Below are 16,712 nucleotides of genomic sequence, written 5' to 3' on the forward strand. Positions count from 1 at the left end.
AGACGAGATACTAGCTGAGATGATCACAACACAAGAAAAACTCCAACTTAAACAGACATGGCTGGAGGCCTACTGGAGGAGGGAGACGCTCAGACTATATGGGACACCAGAGGGAGCAGAGTCAGGATCACCATCTATGATCCATTTCATAGAGAAGCTATTGCAGGAGAATTTAAATATCCCCGCGTCAGCAGCACTGCAAATCCAAAGGGCGCACAGAGCGCTATCATATCCTGCAACAAACGACTCCCAGCCCAGACTGATCCTGGTTAAGTTTCTGTTTCACTGTTAAAGAAGAAGTGCTGAGATGAGCATGGCAGAAGAAAGGTTTTATGTGGAACAACAACAAGATGAACCTCGACCACGACTACCCTCTGGAGATCATGGCCATGAGGAAGGAGTATGCAGAGGCGCGGAGGATTCTGAAAGAAAAGAACTTACGGTTCCGAACCCTCTACCCAGCCCGCCTTAAAGTGTTTTATGAGGAAGGAGCGAAAATCTACAACACGGTGGAGGTGGCAACGGCGGATCTGGCGCGCCGAGGGCTCCCAGTGAAAGTGATGAAACCACCGGCGACTCCCAGAGAGAAACTACAGAGATGGTCATCGTGGCGGGGGATGGGGGACCGGCGCTCCCGGAGGACTGAGGAACTGCAGGATACAAGGAGAGACTGCAAGTATACGGACGGGAAGAGAACTAATAATATAGAATGAAATGGACGATGTTGTAAATGTTATCATTGTGGAGTTCAAGGGGGGGGGGGGGGGGGGGGGTTCTCTATGCTGAGGGTGTCATCACAGTGGAAGGCCCCCTGTCTCAGGGAGTGTATAGGGCTATTCCTTCAAAGACTAAGGGAAGCAGCAGAAGGGACTCACTGCTGGAAGTTTGTTCAGGAGCGTTTATGCTTCAGCGTTTCACCATGCATTTGTGTTTGTTCTCTGTTCATTCCATATGGGGTTTTTCTAAGGGGGGGCTACCTGCTGCTGCCAGGGCTAAGCTGTGCGGTTAGTTAATACAACTTCATGCAAACTGAGCCAGTGAAAATCATTTCTTTTAATGTTAATGGGGTTTGAATATGATTAAGATGAATAAGATTGTATCCAAACTAAAGAAAGAAAGTGCCCAGATTGCATTACTCCAAGAGACACACATGAACCAAACAGAGGAGGAGTTTAAATTTGTCTTTTCCTCTTCTGACAAAGTTAAACACAAGAGGGGCGTGGCTATTCTCATCTCTGGCTCACTTAATTATGAACATCTTTCAGAAACCAGCGATGATGAGGGCAGATTTGTCAGAGTAACAGGAAGGAGAGATGGATCTGAAATGACAATTCTAAATGTATATGCCCCACCAGGGAGCCACTGGCTATTCTATAGGAATAGTTTGGATCTAATGGTGGACTCCCAGGGCACAGCTGTCTGTGGGGGGGACTTTAATTTTAGACTTGATCCCAGACTAGACTCATCCAACCCGAATAACTACATTAACCCACTAATAAGGAAAGTCAACTCCTGTATGATAGAAATGGAGATAATAGATGTGTGGTGAGAGCGATCTCCATCCAGCAGAGACTACACACACTGTTCTGGTTCATTTAAAGTCGACTCCAGACCGGATTATTTCTTTATGTTTAATGTGGACAGATTTAAGATTAAAGACTGCAACATACTAACGAGGGACCTATCCGATCATAGTCCTATTTCTTTGTCTCTGCAGGTGGTGAAGAAAAAACAAACGACTCTATGGAAATTCAATTCCTATATATTAAACGACCCTGCCATAGTCTCTAAAATAAAGGAAGACAGAAAAGAATTTCTAGAAATTAACGACACAGGAGAGGTATCAGCGATAATCCTATGGGATACGCTTAAAGCGGTACTGAGAGGTAAATGAATCTCTATTACTTCTCACCTTAAAAGATCCAAAGGACAAAAACTATCTGATCTACAAATGAGGTTAAAGTTGAAGCAACAGGAAGATATTAACAACCCAAACCCTGTTGCAAAGCAGGAAATTAAAAAACTACAGGGAGAAGTCGATGATATATACACACAGGAGGTTCAGAAGAACCTAACCTTCCTAAGGCAAAAACATTATGAGATAGGAGGGAAATCAACAAAATACCTGGCACATAAACTACGGAAGCAACAGGAGGAAAGTACACTTTACAAAATTAAGAATCACAAAACTAACATTTTGGAAACCAAATTGGAAAATATTCAGGAATGTTTTGAGATCTTCTATAGGGACCTATACTCACAACCGGATGCCTCTGGGGAGGATCGCATCGATGCTTTTCTTGATAATTTAGGCCTTCCTCTACTCTCAGATGTTGAAAATGAGAACTTGGCTAAACCGATCTCAACAGAGGAAATTAATGCAGCCATCACCAGATTAAAATCGGGAAAGGCAGTTGGACCAGAGGGGCACAATTCCCAATGGTACCGCATCTTAAGAACAGAACTAGTCCCACTATTGCTGAAGACATTCAACCATGCCCTTCAGGAGGGAGAAATCCCACCCTCTTGGGCGGAGGCCACTATTTCAGTTATCCCAAAAGAGGGGAAAGATAGACGAGATTGCGGGAATTATCGACCAATTAGTGTTCTCAACCTAGATTCTAAACTCTTTACTTCTATTCTTGCCTACAGATTGGAGAAGGTGCTGCCAGACCTCATTCACTGAGACCAGACTGGTTTTACACATCATAGACAAACAACAGATAACATCAGAAGAATTTTACACATTTTAGGACAAATACAAAATGACAAAACTCAAGCAATTATAGGGAGTTTGGATGCTGAGAAAGCCTTCGACTCCGTCAGATGAGCATTCCTGTGCAAGACATTGGGAAAATTTGGATTCCAGAATAAATTTATTAGAATAATTCAGGCACTATATGACAGACCCTCAGCCCGTATCAAGGTCAGTGGTGATCTATCCGAGGCCTTTCTCCTGAATCGTGGATGCAGACAGGGCTGCGCAATTTCACCCCTTCTGTTCAAGCTATTTATACAAACACTAGGCCAATAATAAGACAAAATCAAAATATTAAGGGTATCACACTGTCAGGAGCTGAACATAAGGTAGCAATGTTTGCTGATGACGTGTTGGTCTGCCTAGGTGATCCAGAGAATTCATTCTGTGAATTGATGTCTACTTTGAATGATTTTGGCAAGCTCTCGGGCTACAAAATCAATATTTTAAAAACTCAGGTGATGACCCTCGACTGTACGGCCCCCGCTACCTTATGTAAGAAATTTAAGGTAAACTGGGACAACGAGAAAATTAAATATTTAGGGATACACCTGACCAGGGATGTCTCTGGGCTTTTCCAGACAAACTCTGTGCCAGTTTCTCTAAGTATAAAGGCAGATTTACATAGATGGAACTTGATCCCCTTCCTGAGCCTTAGCGCTAGGATAAGTGCAATCAAGATGAATACGTTACCACGTCTACTCCACCTTTTCAGAAACCTACCTACTGAGGTGAATGAAAATCAGTTTAGGGAGTGGGACAAATGGATCTCCGGATTTATCTGGCAGGGTCGAAAATCAAGGATTAAATATGCTACCATTCAACTCGCTAAGGGAAATGGTGGGCTGGGTCTCCCCTGCCTAAGGAACTATTACTATGCTGCTCAAACAGTCCCCCTCCTGTACTGGTGTAATGAAACATATACAGCTAAATGGAAGGAGCTAGAATTCAGTCTATCAACTCAGTTCCCCATCCAAGCTGTAATTGCAGATAAGGGCTTAACATGTCACTTGGAAAAGTTGGGGAACCCCTGGTTGACCCACACTCTTCAAGTTTGGCAGAAGGTGATTAATATTTGTGGGATACAAAAATGCTGAGAATATTCAGGTGGTTTGCTTGTGACTCTGATTTTATTCCTAATAGACAAGACTCCAGCTTTAAATTATGGTCAACGTATGGTCTCACAACGCTCGTCTCACTTACTCAGAGGAACATTGTATGCAGTTCTGACACGGAATGAATTCCATAGATACCTGTATATTATATATATATATATATATATATATACACACATATCTTTTATTCTGTTTGTTAAACACTTCTTCGTGCCATTGTTGGTTGTATGTGGGTGTTTTTTGTGATGGGTCAGTGTGTTTTTTGCTTGTACTGTTTGTACTGCTGCTGTTGTAACAAACAATTTCCTGCAAAGGATCAATAAAGTATCTATCTATATTAAAGACAAATGGGAAAGGGAATCGGGCTTTGAGATTTCTGAGGAGGCTTGGAGCAACATCTGGTCCTTCCAGTCGACAACATCCAGCTCCACGGACTGGAGAGGGCACTGTTGGAAGAACATTATTAGATATTTTAAGACACCACACCAGGAAAGATATAACGGGGTATCTGTGCCATGCTGGAGGCAATGTGGCTGGACCGCTGCTGATCACTATCAAATCTTCTGGACTGTCCCAAGTTAAAACATTTCAGGAGGGATATCCAGACGTCTTTAAGCGCAGTCTTTAACACCCAATTTCCCTTAAAATTTGATATTATACCTGGGACATGTCCCTTTTCTGAAACATAAAAGAGAAAGAAAACTGCTGCAAATACTTTTGGTGGCAAGAAAGAACACAATTACAAGAAGATGCATAAGCCCGACTTAACCTACCCTAGATGACTGGTTTGAAATTACTTTGGAAATATTTAAGATGGAAAAATTAACTTACCAAATAAGACTCCAAAAAGACAAATTCTACCAAATCTGGAAAAACTGGATCTCATTGATAACCCCCACCAGAGCAGACTTTATTTGATTCCACTGGTAATATTGTTTTGTAACTTACCTATTTTATTTTTGTCATTGGCTATTGTCCACTACTTTTATGACAGGTAGGCAGGTAATGTCTCCCCCCTACGATTTTTGTCCATAGTTCTGTATTAACTGTTCTTCTTCACTTTAAATCGTACCAGAACCTTCTACAAGTCAATCTGTGAACATCCATGGGCCCTGTCTGTTCTGGGCATTTAGCCAGTACGGGCTCTAAGGGAAAAACTGTCTCCACCTTTGCTGCCTTAGTGCTTTTTTTTTTTTTTTTTATGTTATTGTATTCTTTTATTATGAGGAGAGTGGATTTTGTAAGGGACTGACATGGCCTAACCCACGATCTGAGAAGATCCTTCTCTGAACTTTTATAAATGGACTTTGTCTCTCTTTTTTCTGGTCTAAACCCAAAAAAAAACACTGGAACGACACTTGTTCTTCATTTTGAATAAGTGATGTCACGCTGTACATTTCTGTTCATTCCAAATAAACATACAATTTAAAAACAAACAAACCAGATCAAACTGAATAAACTGTCTTTTTCAGTCCAATCTGTCCTGAACTGAACAGAAACCCAGCGTGTCCATCCACTGGCATTGATCCAACTGCATGGGTTTATTAGTTCTGATTCAATTTCATTTAGTTTGAGGCTGATTTTGTTCATGTTGCTGATCATTTTTGTCCACTTGTTTTTATTTTGTTCATTTAATTGATCACTTTTTCTATTTTCTTGCTTTTTTTGTTTGTTTTTTTTTTAGTGCTGGACAGTGATTAAATTTTTTAATCGCAATTAATCACATGGATTTGTGTGATTAATCACGATTAATCGCATAGTTATATGGAGGGGTTGCCGGCATCAACAGCGTGTATTTCCTTTCAGTGATATTTCAGACTGAAGTACTCTGGTGATAAAAATAATTGCACATGTCAGTGCTTCTTCTCCCCCCCACCATCTGAAGACATTTCAAATGAAAATGTCCATGGAACAGACCGCTACTGTTACACATGTTTATGTTCACACAGGTTTATTTACACTTGTCAGTGATTGACAGGAGTCTTAGTCCCACTAATCAGTACTAATACTAATAAGACCAATAATATGTGATGTTCAGGTGTTCAAAGTAAACAAAGGGGGCCCTCTAGTGGTCAGAATAAGTGTCACTAACGTATATTTTGTGCTTTCAGTGTTACCGTAGTCAGTTCAGACATAAGAAGGAACTAACAGACACGTTTCTTTCACTCTGTATGGCCCCAAAAATGTTTGCTTGTGAGTATTTTCTGTTCAGTTGTTGTCAGAATGAATAGTATAAAATATCTCTGATGTGAACTTTTGTTGCTGGATAAAAAGATGTTGTAAATCTTAAATTAATCTGTAAATGCTAATCATTAGCATGTCTATGGATTTTCCCATTCAAGTTAGTATCGAGCTAGTGGTCTTTTTCCCATTCATTTAAATGTATAATGCCATGTAAATGTACTAAGGCAGTGAACAGAACTCAGACATGTTTTGTTTGTATGTGTCAGTTTTACAGTGAGTCTACAGGAACAGAGTTGGACACAAGTTTTGGCGTCCGTCTTTTCTTGGTAAACCTGTTGTCTATCTGCAGCTAATCGCTACACACACACAAGCAGAAGAATAGGAGTTAGAATTGTACTGTCCTCGCTAAGACGTCTGTACTTAGTCTGAACTAGACAGCGAGCTAAACTCTGAACTGATGATGCCAGATCTGTGCTCTGAAGTCTGCACCTTTAATGTCCATACTTGACATCATGCAGATTGACAGAGCGAAACTATGGAAGCGTATTGCATTCACAAAAAAAATAATTTCGGCTCTGTTTTTCTGAATTAATGAGATAATTATCTCATAATTACAAGAAAAAATAAGTTAAAAAAAAATCGGCGCTGTTTTTCTGAGTTTATGAGATACTGTTTCCTGAAAAAAAAAAAAAAAGCTCTGTTTTTATGAGTTTATGAGATACTGTTTCCTGAAAAAAAAAAAAGCTCTGTTTTTATGAGTTTATGAGATACTGTTTTCTGAAAAAAAACTCAAATGTGTCTGTTTCTCTGTCAGTGGGACAGTGGTCCCTGGTCCAGGCAGGAGCTCCTTCTATCTGTGCTGCTGAAAGCCTCTCGGGGAAGCGTGAAGTTGTTTCCGTTCTCGTAACCGGTTCCGATTACGGATCATGGAACTAGTTTCGTTCACAGAAATCAGAACCGAGCCCCGCTTCGTGCACGGATCAAGCCCTTCAAGCACACCGGCGCTCGGAGCCTGTAACCCGGCTTCCTGACAGGGCACGACCGCGGTGATGGGAGTTGGCATTAATGAAGTCAAATAAAATGACATTCACCAGCATTAAAGAAAATATACACAGCAGAAGAGTGCAAATGTGGATTCATTTATTTGTCGGACCTGATGGAAAGCATTAGTCAGAACTAGATCCATGGAGGAGCGGCTTGGTGTACCGGTTCGTCCCCCCTCCAATAACTTTCCATCAGGTCCAGGTGGACAGCTATCCGCTCCCCGGTGTGTAAGCCGGACTGGAGCGGGTGGACGGAGCAGCTCAACTCCACAGAACCCCGGCGCTCGGAGCCTGTAGCCGGGCTTCCTGACAGGACAGGACGCGGTGATGGGAGTTGGCATTAATGACTACCACTACTACTAGGACTCCTGCCATGGGGCGGGTGTCCTGTCCCGGTGCATTGGGCCGACCAGGTGAACCAGTGTTTTCCATGGCTGGTGATCTTGCTCCAGCTGCTCTGCGTCCTCCATGGTAACTCCATGTTGTTGGAGGTCGCCTGCAATGACGTCGAGCCATCGGGTGCGGGACTTGCCTTGTGGTCGTTTCCAGTCTGCGGCCTTTGGGTCAAACTGAAGGATGGCTCTTGTTGGATGGTCAGGAGGGAGGCGGAGGACATGACCGAACCAGCGGGGGCGACGTTGCGCGGCCAGGCTGGATGCTTTGGGCTGGCGTGTGCGGGCTCCAAGCACCTGATTGGAAACCCGCCGGGTCCACCTGATGTTTTCGATGGTTCTGAGAGCCCTGCTATCAAAGCCATCTATTCTGGCAGCCAGAGTCTGGTTTAAGGGCCATGTTTCCGAGCCATAGAGCAGGATGGAGAGGACGGCAGAGTTGTAGATCCGGAGCTTCGTCCTGCGTGAGATGGTCTGGTTCCGCCACAGTGGTTTCCAGAGAGACATCAGAGCTGATGCTGCCAGGGCTCTTCTGTGGGTAATCTCTGGTTTTAGGTCCCCGTTGTCTGTCACCATGGACCCCAGATACACAAAGCTCTTGACAGGTTCTACAATGTCATTACTAAGCTGCAAGGGAGGTGGATCTGGCCCATCACCGACATGCGTGAGGTTGGTTTTTGTCCAGTTCACTTGGAGGCCAAGCTTCTGTGCCTCTTCACTGTAACTGCCCAGAGCATCTGTCAGCTGACTGTAGGATGTGCTGAGCAGGATGGTGTCAGCAGCGTACTCCAGGTCCTGGCATTAATGAAGTCAAATAAAATGACATTCACCAGCATTAAAGAAAATATACACAGCAGAAGAGTGCAAATGTGTATTCATTTATTTGTCGGACCTGATGGAACGCATTAGTCAGAACTAGATCCATGGAGGAGCTCTTGGTGCCCCGGTTCACCCCCCACCCCCATAGCTTTCCACCTGGACCTGATGGAAAGCTGTCCGGGGGTGGGGGGTGAACCGGGACACCAAGACGCATATTTTCTTTAATCATGGTGAATGTCATTTTATTTGACTTCATTAATGCCAACTCCCATCACCGCGGTCGTGCCCTGTCAGGAAGCCGGGCTACAGGCTCCGAGCGCCGGTGTGCTTGAAGGGCTTGATCCGTGCACGAAGCGGGGCTCGGTTCTGATTTCTGTGAACGAAACTAGTTCCATGATCCGTAATCGGAACCGGTTACGAGAACGGAAACAACTTCACACTCCCCCGAGAGGCTTTCAGCAGCACAGATAGAAGGAGCTCCTGCCTGGACCAGGGACCACTGTCCCACTGACAGAGAAACACAGACACATTTGAGTTTTTTTCAGAAAACAGTATCTCGTAAACTCATAAAAACAGAGCTTTTTTTTTTTTTTTTTCCGGAAAACAGTATCTCGTAAACTCATAAAAACAGAGCTTTTTTTTTTTTTTTTCCGGAAAACAGTATCTCATAAACTCATAAAAACAGAGCTTTTTTTTTTTTTTTCAGGAAACAGTATCTCATAAACTCAGAAAAACAGCGCCGATTTTTTTTTAAACTTTTTTTTCTCGTAATTATGAGATAATTATCTCATTAATTCAGAAAAACAGATCCGAAATTATTTTTTTTTGTGAATGCAATACGCTTCCGTACGAAACTATCAAATAAAGATAAAATAATTAAGTTAGTTATGTCTATTAATGATCTGCATATTCACGGAGAATGCATAGATGTAATTATTCTAAACTTAAATTGACTGCTAATCCAACAGTCACATGGTAAATAAGTACAGGTTCGTTCAAAGGCGGGCATATTAAACACAACCAATGAATTTACATCAACTGAACATGAGCCTGCAGAAAGAATTAGCAACCCATCTGCGACTGCTAGCATAAACCAATTAGCTTAAACATGCTAATAACACATTGTAATAAACACATCCAAAATAACCTCATAAACATGTTTCTAACGACACGTTTGCATGTGAAATTATTTATCAAACAACAGAATGACTGACACACACAGGCGTTGAACTGCAGGAGTTCCACACAGGTGGATTCAGCATTACTGGACAGGTTTTCTCCTCTCAGCTCCTGCACAGTTCACACAGAGCACAGTGCATGTGGAGCGCCAAAATAAAAGCATGAGTTTCAAAATAAGAGTCCGTATATATAAATGAACTAAGACTTGTTTGAAAAGCAGAACAAATATAAAACAGCATTAACGTGAGATTTTAAAAAATTGTCGGCGTTATTTAATGAACGTGTTAATGCAGTAATAACGCGTTAACTTGCCCAGCCCTAGTTTTTTTTTTCCAAATTTTAAAAAAAAAATTTGCATATTTTTTCATGTCACTTGTTGTTTTAGTACATTTTGTGTTCATTTTATTTATTATTTAATATATTTAATAAACAAAATCCCAGTGTGTCCATCCACTGTCATTGATCCAACTCCATGGGTTTGACTGGAGAGTCAATGTTGCAGAAGATGACAGTGTTTCCACGGTAACTACGGAGCCTCTGAATGTTCAAATATGGTCACATCTGATGACCATGAAAATTATTGACATGGATTGATAGGATTAATGGATCAACAGGAATTAAACAGTTTAGATCAGTAGAAGGTTTAGGTTAAAGGAGGACGTTTGAGTCTGTAAGGGTTAAAGGTGAAGGGGTGAAGGGGGAGAACGCTGAAGAAAAGGTGGTGCAGACCCTCACAAGAAAATAACAACAATAAGAACCATGGTGATAATTATAATGGAAACAAAAACTAGAACCAGAACAGAGTAAAACTGGACAGAAGAGAAAGAAAGAAAAACACAAGACAAACAAACGAGCAAAACTACAATAAAAATAAAATACATAAGACGTATTACATGATGAATACAAGAAAGCATGAACAGAATATGATAAACAACAACTGCCCAAATAACACCAGAACCAAATCCAGCCAACATCAGCTGTTCACATGAATCTGCTGTGACAGAGTGACTGCATCAGAGGAAAGAAAGAGAACAAGGAAAGAGACTGAGACTGAAGAACACAGACATGGAACCACAACCACACCCCCTCCAAGGACCAGGGACCCACAAAGAGGGCCCCAAGGACCAGCAACCGCACCCAACTTTATGGACAACAGTGGAAAAGGATTTCTCACCTGAACAAATGACACCAGCGTCCTCATCATGTGCACAGTCCTCTGTTCCAAATCCTGGGTGTGGACACTCAGTCAGAGAACTCTCATTTCCTGAACAGGCCACATCATCGAGCCAGATTGGACCAGAACCTGGACCAAAGTGGGCGGAGCCTGGGGCACTCACTGCTGTCCCACAGTTCATCTGTCTACAAACCACCTGAGCATCATTTAAGTCCCATCCATCATCACAGACTGTTCCCCAGGTACCACCATGGAAGACCTCAACCCTACCAGAGCACCGAGTAGAACCAGGACCAACCAGTCTGATGTGATCTGTAGGAACAGAAAACACATATTTACCAAACATTTAAAGGTCTTTGATTAAAACAAACAAGTTTAGCCTAAATTAAAAATGTTTGATGAACATCAGTTAAACAGTCACTGTTATTTTCCAATCTTAACTCACATTACAATGAAACACACACATACTGTAAAACAGAACTTCTGGTTTCAACGTAAAAATATGAGTAAAAGGGCTGCCTTAAATTTTTATGTCAAATGAAAAAACAGAACTTGTTCTGTTAACGTACGTAGTGTTGTCTCAATGAAATATCCTTTCTTGTGTCTACGTCTGCCTTTGTTTTTGGACACAGATTTGTTCATTAGTTGAATTTGTTTTTAAGTTGTTTGAAGAAAAAAAAAAATTTAATCCATCTGAATTAAAAATTACATGATGTAGACCAGGGCTGTCCAGTCCTGGTCCTCCAGAGCTACTATCCTGCATGTTCATAGATGGATCCCTCTTCCAGCACACCTGACGGTCGTTCTCAGACTTCTGCAGAGCTTGATGATAGGCTTCAAACATGCAGGACAGTAGCTCTAGAGGACCAGGACTGGACACCCCTGGTGTAGACGGATGTTTACTAGTTTGGTTAATTCACATCTGTTATTACATCTCATCAGTCATGACTGGTGTTGGAGTCGAACCCACAACCTTCTTGTTAGGAGGCACCTGTACTAATGACTGAACCACCTGTCCTGTTCAAGCCATAACTATCTATGTTTTTTTTATTTCTTTAAAAATCACTATCTCACCTAGTCATTTAAAAGCTGACCAAGACAAAACTGAAAACGTAATAATAATAATAATGATAATTATGATAATAATAATAATAATAATAATAATAATAATGTGATGCTGTTTGTACGGACCCAGAACCCAAATGCAGAACTAGGAGACGGATGTAAAAGTTTACAGAGTTTATTTTGTACAGGTAGTACAGATAGGTAGATAATGATAATAAACAGGATCTTGAGGACAGCGGCAAGGAGGTCCTCAAAGGATTCGTCCTCCGGACTATGGACACGAACCCTCGGTTCGGCTCCGGGTTAAGAGTCGGCACCCCGACTAGGGAAAAGCAGAGGGAGGTCAGGGATGGAAACAGGTCATGCACGGGTAAGCAAACAGCCAGGCAACAGGACATAAAGGTAAGACACAACTCACGTACCAAAAAACCAGGCAATGAAGTCAAAAACCAGGAAGGCAGATGGAGGCAGAAAAAAACCGACAGGGAGCAGGCAAAAACAGGCAAAACGGGATGACAAAAACGGGTCAAAGAACAGGTAAGCAGACGAACAGACAGAATCAGAACACTGGTAAGTAAACTACAAGAGATTACGAACTGGTGTCTGAACAAGGGAAAAGACAGGACTTAAATACACAAAAGGGAGGGAAGACAACGAGACACAGGTGGAACACATCAGGGCGGAGTCAGGTAATCAGGGAAAAGGTGAAGACGATCAAGGAAGGGAAGTAAAGACAACAGACAAGACACATGAGGAAAAATTAACAAAATAAAACAGGAAGTGACAGACAAACATGAAAACCAGATTAACGTCTGGTGGCAGACTTCACAAATAATAATAATAATAATAATAATACTAATAATAATAATTTTAACTGCCCATGTAGTCGGGCGGTGGAAGGAATACTTTGAGGAGCTCCTCAATCCCACCAACACATGGAGGAACACATGGAGGAAACGGAGCTGAGAGACCAGGAGACAGATGGACCACTCTTCAGGGCAGAAGTTGCAGAGGTAGTGGAACTACTCTGCATCGGTGGAGCCAGGGGGGTTGATGAGATCCACCCTGGGTAACTCAAGGCTCTGGATGTTATAGGAATGCCATGGCTGACACGCCTCTGCAACACTGTGTGGACATCAGGGGCGGTGCCTTTGGAGTGGCGAACCGGGGTGGTGGTCCCTAGGTTTGTGCTACCCTGTCACCACATCTCCATTGACGATGCATTTTCCTGGTTGGTGAAGTTGTTTTCAACCCGTGTAGTCACAGTGGCGAAGGGATTTTTTAGTAAAATCAACCAACTTCCATCTGTGATCGAAAATGTCCGAGCGATTACCAAGGAAAAGAACAAATGTGGTCTCCACTACTGAAGAGCGCTGCCGACAGAGATCCAACTCACCCCAATGTTTACAATTTTTATGAATTCCCACTGAACACAGAGGGGTACAGAGCGGTGCAGACCACCACCAGTGGAAGTGAAAACCAAACTTCTCACTCATTTGTCTTTTCTCTTCCTGCTGAAGCTAAACTTTTAAACCTTACCAGAGAAAACGCTGCAGCATTAGTATCTAGTGATGGCCGTTTTGAAACGGGCTTGCAACACCCGTTCGAAGTCTCGAAGCGCATGCGCTTCGAAGCTGTGCTTCGAAACGCGAGTCAAAACACCGGTCACGTGACCCAAGTGTTTCATGAACTGCGTGATGTCACCCAAACTGTTCATGAACCACTGCTGTTTCAAAGGCGTTTCACTAGAGGGCTCTCGTCTCGAAACCTAAGTTTGATTGACAGTGTTTTCAACGAACCACACAGTCAAACGCTGTTTCAACCTACTTCCACAAAGTTTAAAAGAGATGCTGATGGTTTTCCAGTTGTGGGTTTGTGACAGAGATGTTTTTTGACAGTGAGATATTGAGATTTGAGAGACTTAGAGACTTTGATTTAATTGTTAGATAGTTAGTTTGTGCAGATAGTTGAGATCACAATTTAGATTTATATAATCACACTGACACATAGCAAAGCTTAGTTCCATAAAAAACACACAGCATCACACTATAGGCAATTTGCTAGGTAAGTTAGGTAAGACTAGATTAGATTTGTAGGATTTAGAATCTAGATGGATGTTCCAGTAAGCAAGAGATGTCGTTCTGTAGCTTGGGAACATTTCCAGTTGGAAACCCCAAACAAAGTGAGATGTAGGATTTGTTCTAAGCAGCTGGCTTATTGCAATAATACATCCACTATGATCCGCCATTTGACAAGAGTTCATAAAATGGAGGATGAAGAAAATGCTGCTCCCCCCAGTTTTGCAGGTGCCACTTCTGTTGGCACATCTGGCCAAGGTATGTATAGTATATAATACACAATGCACACTATGATAATATTATAAAGTGAACACCCTCATTTAGTCCAAAGCATAACTCAGTTTAGTTCAAGTATTAGCCAATATGTCTTGAAATCTTTTAAACCTTAAGAAGCCATATATATATATATATATATATATATATATATATATATATATATATATATATATATAATATATATATATTTATTTATTTATATACACACATAAATATATATATACATATACATGTATGTATATTTATACACACACACACGTATATATAAATATATATATATATATATATATAATATAGCATATAAGTGAATGCTATGCTTGCATAATGCGGTGAAAGGTTAATTTGTTGCTTCTTATAGCCAGACAAAAGAGTTTGGATGAGTCTCCGGTGAAGATGGTGGTGAAGGATTTGCTGCCCATTTGTGCTGTGGAGGATGAAGGCTTCAGGGCCTTTGTCCATGACCTGGACCCAAACTATGTCCTCCCAACAAGGAAGGCTGTGGCTGCAATGATCACTGAGCTGTATGACAGGACCAAGGAGAAAATCAAGGAAGACCTTAACAAGGCAGATGCTGTTTGTCTTACCACTGATATGTGGTCTTCCATTAACATGGATGGCTACCTTGGGGTGACGGGTCACTTTGTGACACCAGACTCAAAGCTGGCTACTGTTTTACTGGGAGTGAGCGGCTTTGAGCAGTCTCATACAGCTCAACACATAGCGGAGGCCCAAAGGCTCCTGATGGCAAATTGGGGGATCACAGGAAAGGTGCACTGCATGGTGACTGACAATGCAGCTAACATGAAGCTGAGTGTCCAGCTCCTCAACCTCCGGCATGTGTCTTGCTTTGCACACACCCTAAATCTTGTAGTTAAAAAAGCCTTGGACCAAACACCCCCCATCAATGAGATAAGGGAAAAAAGCAGGAAAGTGGTGGGGTTGTTTAGGTCCAGCTGCAAAGCTAAAGACAGACTCTCTGAAATGCAACAGCAGATGGGCCGACCAACCCTTAAATTAATACAGGAGGTGGACACAAGATGGAACAGCACCTTTGACATGTTTCAAAGACTCTATGATCAGAGAGAGCCTGTGGGGGCGGCTCTCTCCAACTTAGAGAATGATGTCTCTCCTCTGTCCTGTGCAGAATATGAAATGATTCATGAGGCACTGTTTCTGTTGCAGTCTTTTAAAGCAGCAACAACTGGTACGTAATTCAAGTTTATTGTATTTATTTGTATTTACTAAGATGAAACTAATGTATCTTTTCTTATTCTAACAGAGCTGTCAGAGGAGAAGAGAGTGTCAGCATCAAAAGTCATTCCTCTATATCAGATGCTGCAGCACAACCTTTGAAAAATTGAGGCACTCAAAGCAGCCAGCAACTCAGCAATTGGGTAAGAAACTCTAATAATAATTGTAACAATTGTAATGATACTCAATAGACTATTTAATGTCAATATGTTATTGATATGAACAGGCACATTCTTGAAGGATGGACTGCAGGCAAGGTGTGGTCAATATGAAATTGTCCGACCACTGCACTGGCAACATTACTGGATCCACGATTCAAAAACCTGGGTTTTGGCAACCCAGCAAAGCACAGGAAGCAGAAGAGCAGCTGATACTGGAGTGTGCCACTTTGATCCAGCCTGCTGAAACATCTGGTGGGACTTTAAAATCTTGTATATTTTGTCAGCTTTCACTGTTAACACTTTTATTTAACAATGATAATAATGATAATTATTATTGTTACTTTAGATCCCCAAATCGCACCTTCATCATCTTCCACAGCAGACAACAGTCTCTGGGACATGTTTGACCAAAAAGTGAAGAACAAAACCACCACACGCAGCATCACAGCAGACGCAACAACTGAAGTTGGAAAATATCTTCAAGAGCCCTTCATTCCCAGATCTGCAGATCCTCTTGCATATTGGAAGGAAAGGGCAGTGGTCTTTCCACATCTGCATAAACTTTCAAATAAATTCCTTTGCATTCCTGCGACAAGTGTACCATGTGAAAGCGTTTTTTCCAAAGCTGGAGAGGTGATAACGAAGAAAAGAAATCGGTTGCACCCCTCCACTGCAGAAAAAATAATCTTCTTAAATAAAAACCTTGAAATCTAAGTAATGCATATTTCCATGTGTTCATTTTATTTTCATTTCATTTCATTTATTCATTTAGCACATATCAGTACATCAGTGGTGCAGGGATGGAACAAAGCCCAATGGGCTTGTACAGGAGTTCCACCCTTAACAGAAATTACAGTCAACTTAGATTAAAAAGGCTAACAAATAAACTTTGAAAAATCAGGAGACAAAGTACAAAATATAGCATTACTAAACAGTAATATACAGTGTAAACAAAATTCATAATTCAAGATACGCAAGATATGTGGATGAAGAAGAAGCAAATAAAGTAGTAAGGCAGTGGAGAGGGCAGGAAGTGACCAGCTGTGCAGTAGATGTTTTTTTGAGCTGCTTTTTAAAGAGTGAGAGGGACGTTAAAGATGTAGGTAAACTGTCCCAGAGCATCGGACCTCTGTATGACAGGTTGAGCTGATTATGTGAAGTGCAGGTTAAAGGTGGATATAGATTATTATTGTTACTGTGTCTAGTTCTGTGTGAGT

General features: G+C 41.7%; 1 protein-coding gene across 1 annotated transcript in view; it reads right to left on the bottom strand.

Annotated features, from left to right (window-relative positions):
- Positions 1 to 9,572: 9,572 nt before the first annotated feature.
- LOC115424903 (deleted in malignant brain tumors 1 protein-like) overlaps positions 9,573 to 16,712 on the bottom strand; it is a 133,394-nt gene continuing 126,254 nt past the window's right edge. The window contains exons 7-8 of the mRNA XM_030142298.1: positions 10,665 to 10,976; positions 9,573 to 9,601 (exon numbers count right to left, since the gene is read on the bottom strand). Of these exons, the coding sequence (XP_029998158.1) occupies positions 9,573 to 9,601; positions 10,665 to 10,976 (341 nt within the window). The remainder of the gene's footprint in view (positions 9,602 to 10,664; positions 10,977 to 16,712) is intronic.

This window comes from Sphaeramia orbicularis, chromosome 8, assembly GCF_902148855.1.
Source record: "Sphaeramia orbicularis chromosome 8, fSphaOr1.1, whole genome shotgun sequence".
Classification (NCBI taxonomy): Eukaryota; Metazoa; Chordata; class Actinopteri; order Kurtiformes; family Apogonidae; genus Sphaeramia; species Sphaeramia orbicularis.